Genomic DNA, 19,076 nt, shown 5'->3' on the forward strand with positions numbered 1-19,076 from the left:
ATAGTCGCATTATTCGCCAAATACCGACCGGTGGGCGGAAAAATGTCGGGAAGACGCTTTACGGATTTTACGATGCACCAGATATCCCCCTGGCTAAGATTGACGTCTCTCTCCACGGTTTTTGGACAACAAAGTTGAAGCGGAAACGTCGTGCATTCGTCGCGATTGAATTGCGCGAAAAAAATTACGAAATCATCGAGGTTTCTTTTTTTTCTATTTTATATGCGATGGAACGCATAAAAGTTGGCGGTCGCTGTATTAATGGCGGAAGGAGACTTCCCGATTCTCGCGGGCGGAAGCAGAATTGAACCGCGTGTTTGAACCATAAAACTAATTTGCAATTCGTTAGACTCGTTGCGATTACGCCAGCGGTCGGAATTTATCGAATGCGAGGGTGGTCATGAATAAGTGGCGACGGGTCGCATCAGGTACAACGGCGCTTTAAATAATTCATGCCGCGCGAGGCATCAGGTACATACACGCGCGCTTCCCTCGCGGGTCCAGGGTCCGGCATTTCCGCGACGGAGCCCGCTCTCTCGCGCGATGCCCGGCGTCGCGGCGCCCCGGCTCTCGTCGGGGATTTATGCGCCCGCCGTCGGAACGATACCCCGTTTATCGCGACGCGAAAATCGATCGAACGTTCGCCCCCTCGCGTTCGCGAGCCAACGGGGGAGAGAGAGAAAGAGAGGGAAAGAAGAGGGACGAGATCCTGCAGGATGGTCGGAATTTTACCCTCGCAGATGGCGACGACTACGGCGTATCTCTCCCCTCTTTCCTCTCCCCTCTCCCTCCACTTCGCCTGGCGTCTCTCCCGTTATGTTTCGCGCCTGCCATCCGCGTCGATGGTCTTGTCAACCTTACAGAAATCGCTATCCACCTGTTGTCTGTCTGTCTCTCCGGCGCGCTTTATATCCGCGAATGCCAAGCCTGGATATTTTCCGTCGCGACTCCATTTTACGTTTTTAACATAATTAAACGCGGAATAACTAGGAAATCCGAATATACGGCTTACTAATTAAAAGTTGTAATAATCAGCAATATATTTAAACGTGATAAGCAAACTCGCGCTGTTTTTAATGTCTAAAAACATATACAAATGTAATTTCTAAAATTGCTATTTCTGAAATATTAATTTAAAAAAGAGGAAAACTTTACATGGACTATCTAATATACTTTATATTTAAAAATTAGTTTAACATAGGATCTTAATGGATAAAAACGAGACGAGCGTTTTGAGATAAATAATAGATATATTTTGTAGTGTTGTACAAATTGTAAAATTATAAAATATTTAATTGCGTTTCACAAACCAGTATATTATCGACAATATATTTTGCCGAGCCTGTCGAACGATTAATTCGCGTCGTTGCGTGGTTTATAAATGCTGCATCCTCCATGATAGATCGACCTGTGCTGCTCTTTGCTTCGATGCCTCCGTGCTCGTAATGAATCTATTATTATCGTGACCGGTCCGTGACTCTATAAACGATATAAAATGATGATTGCTTCGCTCCCACCTTTTCAGCGATGCGACAATAATCTCTTTGTGCGTTCGGCATCGTCAATTAATATCTGTCGAACGAACGAAAATGATAATTACTTTATCGGTAATATTAAATTGTGGCGTTACCCCCCTCCCTTCTTCGGGGTAATGTGGCACGCGTAAAGGACTTTCCTTTGATCTGCGCACCATAATGCGACGCATTTTATCCACGCAGCGTGATGATGACCTCAACATATTTTGTACGTTTTCGTCCGCCGCGCATTTGTACAAATTTTGTCGCGTTGGCGTGTCGAAAAATACGAATGATATTTCCATAAGCATGATTGTGGCGCGTTGAAAGCGACCCGCTTTTCAATAGGGGCGTTTTATTTTCTACTGAAAACCGGCAAGTCTATTACTTAGGGCAACGTCGCGACTTCGTCGTCGGCTTATTACGTCACTTGTATGCACGATCCGAGGACTTCGTGTCTTTAAGCACTTCGCAAACTTGCCGACGAACGTCGTGTTCGAGCCTTGCCCGAGTCTTATCGCGCGAGCACCCCCGGCTACGCCCAGCCGCCCCTTTATAATCCGAGACCTGGCGAACGTAATGGCCCGGTAAACGCGAATCGCAATAACTTCATCGTGACCGGCGCGGCGAGGTGTCACGGGCGACACGCGAGATGAAGCGATATTCTGTCGTAAAGCCGGCTACGAGCCGAGCGAACGAGCGCGAATGAACAGCTTACTCGCGAGTAAGCCGCTCGCATTCATTCAGGTGAGTCGTTCGTGCTTGTTCGCGCTCATTCGCTTGGTCCAGGTTGATACGCTCTGAATATTTTCACGTTGATGCTAGATTTATACATATACGCGAAATCAATGATCGGTTTATTCTCTGTCGTTCTTATTCTCATTTTTAGTCGCGTCGCGCAGCGCAGCTTATCTTATCCTTTTTAGTCTCAAGCCTGATTCTCCTCGGATGTTTCACTCCGAGAACTAAAAAGGAGAATGGCGAGTCAACTTTCCGCTAGAAGAAGATCCTTCGCGACTTAGAAGATTTAACTCGGTGATGGGAGAGGGAGGGCTGGGAGGACAGGTGCGATTTACGCGACGACCCTGTATATCGGAAGCGCTCGGTGAAAACACTTCGGTGTAAAAACAGAGTTAGTGGCGTAATCCGGTCGCCACCATCCCCATCCACGCGCGTTCCTTCCCCCCTCTACGGGGCAAGGAGCCCCCTCGTCGTCGCTCTCCTCCCTTTGCTCTTTCGCGGGGACACGAGAGAGCGCCGTTGATAGGGTGTACTGAGAGAGAGAGTTGGCAGGGACCGTAACGGGCCGGATTCAGGCTCTCTTCCTGTCTTAGTGGTGTGGCGTTACCATGGTAACAGACTGTAAGCCGCTTAACACCCCCCAGTGGCCTCGCTCTGCTCTGCTCGTCTCTCTCTCTCTCTCTCTCTTTCTCTTTCTCTTTCCCCCTGCCGCAGCCTCCTCGTCCTCTTCCTCCTCCTCTCTTCCGAGCCCGACGGAATCCTCGTGGCACCGACACACGGAGTCAACCCACCCCGCAGTGATACTCGTGGCAGAGCGGACGGTAGTAAATGTCGTTTTCCCCCTCTCTGCCCTGCCATCCCCATCTCGCCATTCTCGCTCCCCGCTCCGCCAGCGGGCATGTTTTCGCACCCTCGTCGGTAACGAGCGGGCGAGAAGTCCCTCGACTCGGCGGAGAGGATATCTCTCGTCTGTCATCGACGACGATCGCTCCTTCGTGGAGATGTATATCCAAGCGTAGAGGAGTAGGAGAAGGAGGAGGGGGAAAACGACGATTAGCGTGATAGAGTGTCGGCGGAGGACAGCGAAGGGAGAGGGGGAGGAAGAGGAGGGGGAGATAAGTTGGTCTCGGTCGTGTGAGAAACAGGAGAAACTTGCGGTCGGAAGTTTCGGCGACGAAGTGCATGAGCGCGGATTCTGTTCAGACGCGACATCTCGCGGTTTATTCAAATGCGAGCAGGGGGTGGGATGTGCGGTGAAGGGATGAAGAAGGGACGCCGACCGTGAGTCCGTGAGAAGGAGAGCACGGAGTGAGAGAGAGAGAGAGATACATATATATACCGTGCCGTGTTAAATGAGAGCGCTTCTCGCAAGAGGCGGACAAACCCCTTCGAGGATGACGCGCGACACTCTCTCGCTGCAGTATCGCGGAAAAAAAAACCGATGACGGATACTCTTTCTTTTTTGCCTTTGTCTTTAACGACCAGCAGCGTGACATGCGTTGTACTTACCTCACCAGTTGTTCGCCATTAACTTTTCCCTTTCCTTGTTACGGCAACGTTGACAAGTGAGAGATGGGCGACGTCGGAGAGCCGAGCGGATAACCGAAACGTGGAAATCGAGCGACGTGAGCGCAGCGGGGGTGAACAATGCGAGGCGGAAAGGAATCCGATTCTGGTTTCGGGGGTGGGAATGGCAGAAGAAGGGGATGCGGAGGAAACGATGGGCTGAATAGAGATGAACAATGAATATGTAGCCCGGAGAAAGGAGAGAGAGGGAGAGAGAGAAAGGGAGAAAAGGGCGCGTAGCAGCGCGAAGACGTCTGCATTCCGTTGATGAAGAATTCAATGGCGGGGTAGAGTACTCCCTTTGAGAGGGAGGCAAGGGCCATCAGGCATTATCTCTTTATTTTTTCGTTCTACCCATAGGCTTTTTTTTCGAGGGAGGAGAGGGCGATTTTCTCGTCCTCGGCCGTTCTCTTTGCGAAAACAAAAGACCGTTCGCATGCCGACGTGCGTCGCTAACTTTGAAAAAAAAAGGGAGCCTGAAGAGAGATGGCCGCGATCCTTCTCCGCTAGCGTCGTTTCGCAATTTCTGCCCTTTTTGCATAGGGGTTTTTTTATTCTCATTTTAATTAAAACCTCGATATCTGCCTAGTAAAGTTCTCTTCGAGTTCTTAAGCGTCTAAATTGCACGAAAGACAATAACGATTCTTAACGCTCGAAGAGATGAAATCTGAAGCGAAAGAGTTCTAATTTTTTAGTGGAAATTTTTGGATAAAAATTTTTTAAGTTTTCCATGATTTTTCCTTTCTGGCAGTTTAAAGATTTCTATGAATTTTAAATAGCCTCTCAAGACTTCTGTTGAAAAGTATTAGACCTCTTAATTCTTATTGAGGCACAAAAGTTATGACCAATTTTCTTAACGGAAATATGAAGCCCATATCTTTGGATTCCTATTTTTTAATTCAGTTAATCGTTAGAATTGTTTTTGAAATATGTCAGGAATTCTGAAATTTCTTGAAAGAATTAAAACTTTAATTGTGACTTGGCAGTAGTTATGCTGCTATTTTTGAAATAATTTTGATTACCCTATTGAACTTATTTTAATCTTGTGAAACGGATGTGGAAATATCAATGCTTTATGCGATATCATAGCATTGCAATTTTACGCAGTGTCGTATACATATGCATATATATGCATATATCCACAACATTGTACATGTACGCAATGCAATGTCTGCGAGGAATCTAGAAAACAATGCCATGAAAATGTAATACATTCGGGAACTTCTTCACATTGGTGTCAAGGATGTTATACTATGACGCCATTTAATTAAACTGCGTAGTTGCGCGTGGCATTTTTTAACATAATGAGGGACATAGGTCGCACGTAGCATTTCTGCAGTGCATACATTAATTGAAAAATGTTTTAATCAATAACGTTAAATAATGCGAAACTATTTTATAAGTTTGCTCGTTGGATGGTGTATCACACTTATTGCGATACTGTCTAATTCTCTCTTTCTGACCTTAATCGTATCTGATCTTAATCGTATTTTTTTTTTATTGCAGTATCTCGGCATTTACTTTCGATACGTTTTTCTCTGTGTTGCATCTCAAGTTGCGGTTCAAGTTAAAGTTCGAATTGCAGCTTAATGCCTCCTCGCTCGCCGCGCGTACTTCGACAATAAAAGCACTATTCCGTACCCATCTATTATTACACGCTTATTTTACCGAAGCGTTAACACGATTGATCTATAATTATGTTGGAATTAAAATTATGTCTACTTTGTCGATTATCCAGCTCGCTTTACCAGCCGCGATTAATTGTCGCCGTCGGTTTGTCTAATTAACGAACGCCGGTACGCGCGTAGCGGCCGACGATATTTTATTACCAGCTCGCTCGATACTCCTCGCCGTAAATTTTAATTATTGTCGCCATTACGGCGGCCTAACGCGCATCGCGTTTTATCACTCGTCACATCCGCCGTAAAATCAGGAATTCGAGAAAGGAAATCGTAGACTTTTGACATTGACGTTCGATCGAACTTTATTAATGATAGTCGTTAGTTTTAGCCATCGCGACTGATGATCTCTGCTAAAAAGAAAGAAAACGCTTTTATTTTGTATTTACTGCTGTATTAATTCTTCGTGAGCGCGATTATCACTAGAAACTAAAAAATGCAAAATGTCAAAATTATGTTGCTACTATTTAAGAAAGTGATTCATTAAACTCTTCGAAATTTGGACGTTCGTAAATTCGGGGTCTCGGGTTGATCGATCGAGAAGATATTTTTGGGCCGATGCGTCTGGCTTTGCGTGTACACGCTCGTTGATACTTATTCTCTCTCTTGCCTACCTCTCGCCGACCGCCTCGCAATTAATCTCCCACGAAGTCGATCATGCTCGGCCGACCTCCCCGGCGGGTCACGTCAACACGAGTGCGACCTCCGATCCCGCGAGGAGAATTATGAGGCGCGCTCGTTACCGAGCACGAGAGAAAGATAGAGAGGGAGCGAATGCACGTGTGTGGAGACGACGGGGTCGCTCGTTAATCTTCGCCCCGATAACGCCTCTTTCACGACGAGCGTACGAAACGTACGCGTTTATCGAAAGTTTGTTACCGCGAGCACCACGTTATGGTGAGAGAGCCTCGAGCGCGCGACATCGATAGGTAGAGTCGGGCAAATGGCACGGTTAATCGAATTCTCGTCCGGGATAATTAGGCGTGCGACATATGTATCCGCCGAGCAACACGTGCATCTCTTGAACCGTCACGATCGGAGATTGATTCGGCAAGTCGGTTGCGAAAATCCGACGAGAGGAGGATCGCTGCATTTCAAGCGGATCGCGATTACGTTAGACGCGCCGCGACATTTGTTTTCAAAAACGATCCGCGCCCCGCCATGTCGGACGTGTTTCCCCGACCGTCGAGGTCAAGATCTACCACCTCGTAGATCCCGAAGTTAAGTTATGCGCGAGCGTAAATTTCACACGGACCTGGGCATTGACCTCTTGCGCTCTCTCTTTTCAGGTCTACAGCCCGCCAGCACCAAAGCTCAGCCAACCTCGATTGGCAAGTCCCACCGACCCAGTTCCGGCGTACTACCTCAGGGTCACACCCCGGGACCTGGACCGGGCGGGCAGCAGAATAGCAGGAGCTTCGCCGCCGCCCTGAGGAACCTGGCCAAGCAGGCGGGCCCGGCACCTCAGGAAGAGGAACCCCGTGCCAGCCCGAAGAACCGGGCGCCACCGCCCTTGGTCAGAGGTCCTTCCCCTGCTAAGGTGAGTAATTGCACCGGCCGCGTTATATACCTCATCCTTCCTTATCCCTCTTTCTCGGCCTCTCTCGCTCTCGGGACAGAAGTGCATCCGTCTCGAAACGCGAACAAAGGTACCCTCGACCTCAGACTCGGTGGTCCCCATGATCGGAATAATAAGCGGCCGCTTAGGTACATAGCGGGCGCGGCTGAGAAAAATCGTTGACATCGGTCGTCTTTGGCTCCTTCTTCTCCTTTGCGACGTGAACGACGCGTTTCTTTTTCCTTTTCTTTTTCTCTTTGTACGGTTAGGCTGACGAAGAATATCGTAAATGGATATGGAAGAGCACGGGCCAAAGGAGGGTGCATATATTTGCGTTCCTCGGAATTTTTTGAATTTGCTTTTGCTGATGACGCGATTTATTTCACCGCATTACCGAGAAGAACTATTGCAATATACGCAGAAAATTTCTGAAGTTATACGAGCACCTCCTGCGAGTCCACCTCGTCACGTATGTTACAAATCGCACAGGAGAAAGTCTGTGTACGCGCGACGAAATATTTTTCGATTCACTCAAGGCGGAAATTATCTCGGCAGAAATTCAATTCGAAGCTTAGCGACCTGAAAATATGTTGGGAAATTAAAAGATTTTAATAGATGAATTTTCATCCGATTTTTGTGCGGCGGATTGTCTGTAATTAAGAGAAAGCGTGTGAATTCCGGAACATCGTGCGCGTGATATCTCGGGCTATTCTTCAAGAGTAATTGCTACCGGAAATTAATGCCCTCGTCATCAAAGGCGAAAGTGTCGAAGTGGGATAAAATTACATCTGCCGAATGGCGCGGTAGGAATGATTTCGGAGGCATGCGAATCAAACGGCTTCGAAAGATTGCGGAGTGTCAAAGGCGCGGAAGTAGATCGAAAATACGGCCAATCTCGGGAACGAAATGAAAAAAGTGGTTACTCTAGCGGAAAGAGAATAAGGTAGCTCCAATTCCCCGATAATCGTAGAGATCAAAGATCCTTTTCCTACCGCGACTGTATATCGTCCGCGCTTATTGCATTGCAAATGTGAGACTTTTCCGAGCCTTGGCTCCCGCTGACAATCTGGGTTAAGTAATCCGAACTGAGTGGTACGTTTCCCCTTTTTTTAGCTTCGTCTTATTTACAATGTAAACAGAAAAATTCAAATTTCCTGTATATCGCGTCGTCAGCAGAAGCGGACCTTCCTCTTGGGTAAACGGAAATGAGATTTTAAAAATAATCGGATGAATCGCCTGAGTTCAGAAATCTTGCAAAGCCCGTCGGATCGATCTGCCTAACGTTATTTAACATTTGTCTGCAATAGTGAATTTTTTGTTTTGTTATTTTGGATCGTCCGAAGGTACGCATTGTTCCTACCAATTTCCATGACGAAGTCATCCGAGCGGCAATTCATTGCCGGTTCGGTGCACGACTTCGTTACAACGCCCGGCAATAAACTGCGAGACCGCTCGTAGCGTCTAAGTGGCGGAAGAGACTATAAGCTGAAGAAAATTTCAGGCAATTTGCGTCTTCGTCTAACGCCTTCCAGGAAATCGTCTTGGAAATATTGTTAACTCTCAGAACAAAACCGTGCCTAGCACTAGATCATTTTTCCCACGAGTCACAGTACTCGCGCATTTTTTTTAACTCTTTAGCTTCGATAAAGCGCTATACATCATCTGTTATTTTGAAGACTAAGTGTGAAACGCTTGAATTATTCAGGTGTATTAAAGAAACCGCGTTATCGAGTGTTATCGATTACATCGTTCAATTGCCGCAAAAAAAAAGGAAGAAAGCATACGTGTCTGCCGCATGGACTAAGGAGTGTCGTTAAATTTATTTTTCTAGGAGAGATCAACGCACGAACGAAGACCTGAAGAAATGCCCTCCTTGTATACAACTGCCAGACCCGTTGAAACCAGCAAACACAGCGTAACTGCCGCGGCTACCGAATTGCTGGCTCGTTCCGGTTTTCAGCCGTATCGGCCCGAGCACCATCCGGCCCATCCACCGGCATTCGCCTTGGACCCCGCGACCTATGGCGCCTATCATTCCGGTCTCTATCCACCGCCGCACCTGCCGCACGCTTATAGGTAAGCAACAATATTGGTTTAATCGTTTAGCATTGTCAAAATAGAAAAAGAGAATTGAAGAATTTAACATTTTCCTCTATTATCGATCTCTAAAGTTTTTCTTTCTAAAGTTTTAGTCAAAGTTTTAACTAATTCCGTGTGTTCTTATCGCAGATTAGAGGAACAGTTGTACTTCGAGCGATGTGGAATGATAAGACCGCAGTTGTTTCCGGGACTGCCATCGTATCCTCTGTACGGACTGAGATACAGTCCCGATATGCTTCCTCCGCCGCCCGCCTCTCTGGGCCTCATGTCTCCCGTGATGCACGAACGGTAAGTAAAAAGATTCAGAGAGAGAAAGAAAGAGAGAGAAATAGAAAGAAGGAGAATCGTTGAGCGAACGGTCGAGAATGCCGAACTTCTTCATTAACGCCGCGGCGCGGTTCTCTTTTTTCAGACTGAAGCTGGAGGAGGAGCATAGGCGGCAAGTACGGGAGCAGGCTGCAATGCGGGAGGAGGAGGAAAGGAGAAGAGCAGTGAGAAGTTCTGCTCCCGCTGCCCCGGTACCCGCGCCTGCCCCTGCATCCGCCGATACTGCAGGTGAGCGAGTCGCTCCACCCCCCACTGCCTTTCATTAAAACAAAAAAAAAGAAAAAGAAAGAGAGCGTCGATCGAAGCGCAATCGTGATCCGTCGTGCGATCACTCGTTAAGGCGCGCGAGCTCGTTCTATCTTTCTTTCTTCTTTTCCTTTAAGAAGTTTTCTACGGCGCAGAAATAACCGCGTGAATTGTCGCGTATTTCTTTCATATGGCCATATCCAGTTTAGTAATTTAGGTAGCATTTTCTCGAAGCGGTGCCGAGAACAGAATCTGCATTATCTATATAAATTGCTCGTTTGACACGCGCACGTTGTTTTGTTTAATTTAATCCCCCCTTCCGAGAACGAACTCGCCAAGAGAGATCGTATTCTCAGCGGCGATCGTCGTTCACTCGGCGTTCGAATGACCTGTATTGCGAGCCAAAGTTCTGTAGATAGACGGACTGGCGGCGCGAGCGAGGAGAAGTTGTTGTAGAAATATGACTGTGACCTCGAGAGAATTCGAAGAGAAAAGAAACAAACGGAACAAACAACATACTACGCTTCTAATTTTAATCTAGACTTAATGAAAGTTATAGTCATAGTTATACTCTCGTTTCTTACGCAGGTAGCGTTGATATCTTTTAGATAAACACGCGATTTGGAGCCGGAACAGAGTTTAAGGTGGATAAAGTATACGTTGCGAACAAACGAACGTCGAACGAGCGATTGCGAACCTTTGAAATATTCGTTAGCGTTCGGTTCTGGTCGCAAAGTGATCACATCAAAGAAAGTTTAACTTGATTTCGCGTTTGCTTTACTTTCGTTGTTCGTTCGCCCAGTATATACCCATCTTAACAATGTCGCCCTTCGGCTCGACACCAAATTGTCAAAAGTGGGCTTAGTGGCAAAAAAAATCATTACTCATCTTAGTTCGATCCGAGATACGAACGAAATTATAGACGCAATTCAATTTTCCGAGACCCGATTTAGTTGTTTTTTATTTGCCTATTTACGGACCGAAGTCAGACTTATCTTCTGCTGTCGCTTTTTGTTAATGTCATGTTAACAGTAAGTCGGCCTTCGGTCGGCTATACACCTGTTGTGTACACGACGTTCTTTGCATACGTGTTTCAAATCTTTTTCGTGTTACTCGAATGTGAAACCACTTACTGTACGACGGCAGGTTTGTTATATAGTTAATCGTTTTTGTAGTTAATAACAGCGAAACCTAAACATAAGAGTGCACGCCTTCTAAAGAAAAGGATTTGTTGAACTTCAATGTTGAGTTTCATGAATACTTATAATTAATACTAAAAAATTAGGTGTCCTGAAATTGACGGTAATTCCCCAGTTACAGGAGATATTTTATATTAAATGGAAAGATGACTACTGTTATATACGATAAACGATGTATTTAGATTATTTTCAATTTTCTTGATATCAAGTTATATGTTTCTTTATATATTATTATTGTTAAGATATGTGAGTAAAATTGTATATTTATTGATATTCTATGATTTGAGCGTTCATTTATTTGTTAGTATTTTTTTATTAGGTATCATAAAATTAATTTTTTATTAATTAGAATCGTTAAACAAATGATGCATGTTTTGTGGAACGAAAAACACATTTGATTATAACATAGTCCACATAATGCACGTGCACATGTGGCTAAATATTTATAATTTCAAGGCGTGGACTTAGGTAGGTGCGTAAATGCTACAATTTAATAGACTAATTATTTCGATACCAAGTGTTCTTTCATCAGGCGCCATGCACTCTTGCGTTAGTTCCCGCAACTGTTTTAGAAATTTTGCAATTAACCAATTAATGTCAACATAGTTTCCCTTAATTGTATAGTAAACATATTGCTCCTCATACTGACTGAATCAACCGATGTATATAAACTTTATCATACATGTTCCTTTATCAAAATTATACCATTTTTATATATAATTTATTATGTAAACATGTATATTTGGACTACAAATGAAAATAAAACTTGCAGAAGATATGATTGCAATTTTAGTGGACTTAGAATTCTTGACCCTCAAATCATTTTCTGAAACAGTTTTGGGGAAGATTCCGTAATTCGTAGTCCGATTACTTTAATAATATTTTACTGCAATTATTATGAGAAAAGTACACTCGCTACTATATTAATACTAAGAGCAACGATGATAGCGATTGCCCCGATAGTTTAGAGAGAGACAATTGGTTAATTTTTTGTTTATTTTTTTTTGTTTATTGAAAATATGACAGTAATCATCCCCAATACTTCGATGCGAATATATTTAAGGATTTTTTATAGCGCTGGAATAATTAAGCGAAATGAAAGGTAAGTTGGAATAGATGAACTAATAATTACGAAATAAATTCGTAAAATTCCACGTTGCATACCGCCATTCTGTATATTAATTGCGCAGGCGTTTTTGTCATCATTTAATGCGTAGTAAATTTATTGCGGCCATTAATTAGAAATATTGTTAAAAAGCGATATAATTTGGTCGACATAGATCACAGCAAACTTTGTGAAACTTATAAGCTCGAGACAATAAAAACAATTACAAATATTTTCTTAACGCTTCTCCTCGCGCGCGAATTTATCATAAAAACTTATCTAAAAATATGACAAAACATTTCAACCATATTGAGATGAAAACAACTACATTTTATACTAGATATGCTGAAGATATTGAAAGTTTTGGCTTATTTACACGAGATGGTGAAATCTGGCTATAGCGATATGTTGCATTTTCTTTATCCTTCAAAAAATCTTTCACAAAATAATTTTCTCTTTGGTCTCGTTTCAAACTTCAAAATTGTTTCATAACTGACAATGAATCCTGTACGTACAAAGCATGTTTACAAACAATACAAGGAAGATTACAACGTATTGTTGTGGCCAAGATTTCTTTCATTGTAGAGTGGAAGATCATCAAGCACTGTGTTCGGGATTTGTTCCAGCTAGGAAGCCGACCATAGCGGCTCAGATGCATAGCGACCGGGACCGAGAACGCGACAGTAGAGAACGACAGAGCAGTAGCGGTGGCGGTGGTGGTAATAGCAGTAGCAACGCCAGCAACACTTGTGGGAACAGCACCAGCAACACTGGTAACTCCAACAGCAACATCAGCGGACCCGTTGTTAGTGTCGGTAGCAATCACCACCAATCCCGAAAAGAGGAGCAACAGTCCTCCGTTCCTTCGACTGCACCACCACCACCGCCTCCCGATCCAACAGCAGCAGCAGCGGCAGTCACCATCTACCATCCTCGTCTGCCACCCTTCCCCAGTTCAGCGGCAGCCATCGGACCGACCCTGGGTTCCACTTCTATATGCTCCGCCAGTTCTGCGCCTATTCCGCCTCCCTTGGGTTCCACTTTGCCCCCTTTGAATCTTGGACCGCCACCGCCGGCGGCTATAAACTCGGCGCCGATCTGTCCGCCGATACCTTCCATCCCATCCTTGACACCTGGTGTCATAGGACCACCGCAGCCACCTCCGCTGTCCCTAGGCATGTCCCTTCCGCCTATCATCTCCATTCCCTCTCTTCACTTGCCCCCCGTGCCGTCGAGTACCATTCATTCTAGTCAGCACACGATAATGAGCAGCGCGACTACCACGGTCACCAGTTCCATTTACCATCAACAGCAGCAACATCAACAGTCCTCGTCGCAACAGCAGCAGCAACATCAACCACGCGCGAACAGTACGAGCGGTACGACGAGTTCTTTGCCCGGTGCGATGACTACGCACGCGGTGCCGACGCCGCCCAACAGTTCTTCGTTGAACTCTATGAATCACATGGTGCATAAGTCCCCGCCGTTGTCCCACGGTATTCATGTACCCAGAAGCAAAGAACCGCCGACAACTACGACGACCGCGGGAACGTTGCCTACGACTGCGACCGTGACTACCACAACAAGCACCACGACAACGTCGCAGCCGGCTTTCGTCAGGCCCTTCGAGGACTCGTTCCGCTCTTCCTCGACAAAGACGCAACAGAGGCATTCGATAATGAACAGTCATAATCACAGTATAGTCAATCAGATCGGCCATCACGAGCCATCATCCTTGAAGAATTCGTCGATGACGCCGATTACTTCTCAAACCGTGGGTAGTCAGGTGATACAGGAGAATTCCTCGATGGACAATAAGTCCATGAGCAGCCAACAAACAATTTCCCAACCAATTCCAACCTATCCGTCACCTCAACAGTACCATCATCCACATATACCCGTCTCACACGTGCCAAGTCTCTACAAACCGCCGCATTTCTCAACGTCGTCGTCGTCGTCGTCGTTGTCGTCACCTCATCAGCAGCATCATTCTCAACCCAAGCTCAATATACCAACGATAAACACTAGCAACAGTAGTCATAGCAGTAGCGGCGGCACGAGCGTCATTAATTCGACTAATTCGAATATCACAAAGCAACAGAACGCGCATCACGTCGGCGAGTCTCATCAAACGACGACCACGATGACCTCGCGAAATGATAGCGCGACTAATTGTGTTTCCAGCGAGAAGACAATGACCAACATCAGTTTCAGTGCTAACACTCAAGTCAGTGGCGGTAATAAAATTGCAAATAATACAAACGCGCATCATAAAAGCAATTCGGACGTCGCGGCGAAAGACAACAAGCTGAACGCGGGCAACGAAAAGAGCGTGAGCGAGAATATAATCCGGCAGCCGCAGTTGCCGAATCAGAATCACGTCGCGACAAATTCGCTCCAGGAAAAAACCGCGATCCCGCATCTGCCTTATGAACAGCAGGGAAAAAAATCGAAGCCCTTGCAACCGGTGAACTACAACCTCGGCGAAAAGGAGGGCAAGAACGAAACCGATTGTACCTTGCAATGCGATCAGAACAATGTCTTGTCCACGTTACCGTTTCAACCGAATTTTAAGTTCAGCATAAAGGACATTGCGCAGAAGCCGATGGACACGACGCAGCTTATGCAGAGCATCAAGTCTGAGGAGGTGTTGCGCACTTGTCAGAATGTCTCCAATGTGCTCTTGCAAATCCCGAAGTATCAGGAGAAGCTCCTCAACTTCTCGACGAGCAACAACGAGCTAAAGACGACCGCGTTTTGCTTTACCGACAAGTGCAATAATTTGACTGAGATTTCCGTGAAGTGCGACTCAGCGGTACTAAACGTGCCTGACCTCAGCAAAGCCCTGGGCAAGCAGGACGTCACCAATAGCGAAAAGTCCTTCTTGATGCCTGAGATGCCGACGAAGGAGCTGACGTCGTCCCTCGATCTAGCCGAGAAGAGGCGTAAGCGGAGGAGGGAAAAGAACACGGGCGTCACGTGTAGCTCTGACTCGGAGGGCGAGGAGGAAACCAAAGACGTGGATCTTTGGATCACGAAAGGTCCGCCGGCCAAGCTACAATATTCGGAAGACAAATTGGCCTTCCTAGCCATGTTTGGACTGACTACTCTGACTATTAGGAACGGTAAGAAAATAATCGTCCTTGTTATGTTTCTTTACGTTGAATTTACTGAATTGACATTATCATTATTCTTACAGAGATAGAATTGTGTAAGGTGGAAAAAAGATATAAATTGAATCCCGATCCACCAGAACTACCTCTGGAAATAGAACCTGCAGTGGAGTCCATCTTACCGATTCCGCGTGAGCATCCGGATGTTTTGCTTCACACGCCAGATTTCGCGCCAAAAGTTGGCTTTCTCAGGACCATAGGTCTCGATATTATGCCTCCGAATAAAAGAGATGGTAAATATATTATCAATCAAATTTATATAATATTGAAATTTATATAATATTAAAATTACAGATATAAAAAATTCCATAGTTTTCTACTGTAATAGAATGCATTATTTTATTTTTTGTATTAACGATATTTCTTCTATGAGATATAATAATAAACGAGACACTTATATCAATTGCAATTTGTGATTGCAGAGGCAGAAGTGACATGGCAGTACGTCCTGGCAGATCGCAAGAAACGGAAAAGCGCGAATTCCGTTACTGCCTACTGTGAAAGAATCGCCAAAGTTTATTCTAGGAATCCTCCAGCTTTACCAAAATCAGCTCAAAAAATGCGTCTTCTGGACAGAGTTAAAGTGAAACATACTCCGGAACGACCACCACCGTTACCACCCTTGGGTCCGAAGTATTATTCCACTTTACCTATGCCTGGTGAGAATGGTGTGAAGCAACATTGTAAAGCTATAGACAGCGATATAGACATCGTCGACGAAATGAGTGAGAAAAGGGAAAAGCCAAGGTGGACTGGAATCGTGGATGTTATGTTCGCCTACAGCGAGTATTTGAAAGGTGAGCTTCCTGTCACATTTAATTAACACATGATACTCATACGATACAATGTAATAATATGGGCATGTATTTCCTATCACTTACAGAAAAAACATTGGAGAGGAAGATTCTGACAAGCGAAAAATCAAAACTGATGACACAGTCCGACAATTTACGTTCCGAGACTGCTCAGTTAGATCGGAAGCTCTACGAGCTCCTGTCCGCCAGAACAGCACTTGATTCCGAGAGGCGAATTCTCAGCGAAAAAATCGAGAGGATCAACGCACTTGTTAGGAAGCTTAGATAGCGTTGCGTAACGCACAACACGGAAACTCATTCATCTGTGATATTATCAGCGGGTTAAGGGCCGTTAGCGTGTAATACGCACTGCTAAACGTAACACTTAGATAAGTAATGGTTAAGGACAAACTCTTGAGTGACCAAATGTACAGCGATCCTTCGTATTGTTTTGCGTACTTTATTAAATAATATAAAACGCGCCCCCTTCTTTGCCGTCGACGATCGATCGTGTGGAGAAAGCGGAAACCTTCGGCTCTCGGCTGGTCCACAGAAGGCAAGCGATCGCGTCCGGCTTGAACACGTTACCGCACTAATTAATAGATATTATTTTTCGCATACGTCGCTCGACATCAGCGAGTGTGCTGATCTTTAATCATAAACGCGGAGTCATATCAACCGTACCTTACAAGGATATGTATAAAGTTCTAATTGTACAAATCGAATTGTATCCCATCCGTGGAAAGGCAGTTTTTACGACCGCGAATAAAAGGACGAAGGCTTTCTAGTTCTACAACTAACGGCTCTTACACTCCAAGCATAAATAATTGTAATTTGTATCATATTTTAATGAGAAAAAAATAGACAAATCGTGTAACTTATTTTATTCTGCGTAATGTGGACTTTAACGTCGAGTACTTGGGGAAAAAAAAATACAATGATATATCACGCAGTTTGTATGTCGACCGATTGATAAAGCGATGGAGAGGACATTGTATAAGATCGAAAGGTGGCATCGACTATATCGGACTGGCAGTATCAAGAAACCGCTTGCACGCAACAGCGACTACGTCCTTATTTTTACGTTTAGCATAGTAGCGCGTGTGGTGAAACAGATTTAATCGATTTGAATCGGATCGTAATAATCGGCAGGTAAACGAGCACCGGTTGCGTATCCGGACACGAGGAGGGAAAAAATTCAGACGTTTTACGCGAGTTTTTGCGTTTTGATTCACAAAGCAACGTTATAACGACACGGGGAACTCTAGTCTACAGACGTGCCCAGGCAATACGGGGAAGAAAAAGATACGCGCGCCGATACGCATAAGATCAGATTAGTGAGCAGTCCTTCCTTTCGAACGTGTCCACGCCATTCACCGTAATGAGCACGAAGGCCAGTGAAGATACGGGGAGGAGCCTTATTAACGTTGTATAACAACAACACTGCGGTACTTAGATAATGCGACTTAATTTTTAAAGAAGAAAATAAAGGGGAAAGAATAAAGATAATCGTGAGACTTCGCGCGGAGCACATTCCACGTAAAAAAAAAAAAGCTTGTTGCCCGACCGTCAACATTCCAACGCGTCACTTCACCGACAATCGAATTCTGGAACTCGACGCGAGTCGAGTGGCGAACCAAATTTGAAAAGCAAAAAGAAAAAAAAGAAAGAAGCCGATCGCACTGTTGGTTTTTCTTTTCTGGCGCGTCCATGTCGCGTAAATGCGCTCTACCTTTCGCACCTCGGTATCCCTAAAGAACTTGTCTCCCGCTCTCTGCTCTCCGAGCGCATCGTATCTCGTATCGATATATAAATCGCACGCCGTAGAAAACACCACCCGCCCATACGGCGCGCGCGACAAAGCTACCATTTATAAGTTTCGCCGTTTCTGTTCATTGAGTGCCTAACATTTCTCCCTACATTTGTACATACCATTATTTTTATGTATTATGTAATTAACAAAGGAGGGACCGCGAGTGCGCGCCGGTCTCATTCTCAACTGGCCAGAACAAGAGCCTAGGAGTAAATTGTTGAAAACATGAACCACACGAGGAGTATTTCTTTCCGTACCCTTCATCGTCCAAAGCGTACCCCTTGCGAGTCCAATCTTCGAAGATGGAACGAAACTTAGGCCTCTGTAAATTTTTGTATTCTCGCAAGTAAAACTATTGTTTCCTCATATTTTTGTATCTTGAAATAATATTTTAGCGAATCACAGCATCTATGTTTATTACATTGCTTCGATCATGTGATATTTTCATGATTGTTTCAGTATCGAATTCATCTTTCGAATATTATTTCCGTTATAAGTCGATTAATTTGTTATGTTATTAATCGCATCAACTCATTTTTTTTTACTTTTTTTTAGTGGAAATGGAAATTACTGATGAAATAAGAATCCACCATGCGACGGTAGGTATATTTTTCTTAATATCGATAATTACATCTTGAAAACGATAAAGGTGACAGTTTAATTCGATAATTTTATATTGACCATCTATATTATATATAATTATTAATTAATTGTGTGTATTTGATAGTACAGAATTACTCTACTAAGATATTCCTAATATAATCGTTCGAAAATTAACAACATTAAGAGAGTTTGCGGAAAATCGGACTCTCAAAAATTATTAGAAAGTTACTAGATTTAAGAAATTCAGTTCAAATTCAGTAAAAGATAATCATCAAAAGATAATTGGTTGAAATATGAAATGTGATCAGATAAAAGATGAGAGAAATTAAAAACTTCAATCTTTGCAATTTTATGAATTCTAGTTTTATTTGCTGTTTTCTTACTTTTGTGCACATTATGAGCAAGATCTAGATAGGACGGGATAAATAGTAACTGTTGCTATATTTACAGTTTCAGTCTTTACAAATAATCACTGTAGATATAATTTACAGCTGTACAAACGCAATAATGTGATTTACGTTCTTAACTCTTTATTGCGAAACTGTATGATTTTCATGTGGTTTATTACGGACGTCCCGAAAAGATTAAAGAGGGATAAGTGAATTAGAGCTGATTCCATTAAAACTTTATAATTCATGCCATTAGCACGATGCATAAT

The 19,076-nt window shown here is 44.3% G+C and overlaps 1 protein-coding gene across 1 annotated transcript in view; it reads left to right on the forward strand.

Moving 5' to 3' along the window:
- Window positions 1–18,219, forward strand: part of Px (MAP7 domain-containg protein plexus) — an 86,518-nt gene extending 68,299 nt beyond the window's left edge. The window contains exons 9-16 of the mRNA XM_071791101.1: window positions 6,790–7,040; window positions 8,890–9,134; window positions 9,288–9,446; window positions 9,571–9,713; window positions 12,662–15,160; window positions 15,235–15,441; window positions 15,631–16,005; window positions 16,092–18,219. Coding sequence (XP_071647202.1) covers window positions 6,790–7,040; window positions 8,890–9,134; window positions 9,288–9,446; window positions 9,571–9,713; window positions 12,662–15,160; window positions 15,235–15,441; window positions 15,631–16,005; window positions 16,092–16,291 — 4,079 coding nt within the window. The 3' untranslated portion in view covers window positions 16,292–18,219. The remainder of the gene's footprint in view (window positions 1–6,789; window positions 7,041–8,889; window positions 9,135–9,287; window positions 9,447–9,570; window positions 9,714–12,661; window positions 15,161–15,234; window positions 15,442–15,630; window positions 16,006–16,091) is intronic.
- Window positions 18,220–19,076: the final 857 nt, after the last annotated feature.

The sequence above is a fragment of the Temnothorax longispinosus genome, chromosome 10 (assembly GCF_030848805.1).
Source record: "Temnothorax longispinosus isolate EJ_2023e chromosome 10, Tlon_JGU_v1, whole genome shotgun sequence".
Lineage (NCBI taxonomy): Eukaryota > Metazoa > Arthropoda > Insecta > Hymenoptera > Formicidae > Temnothorax > Temnothorax longispinosus.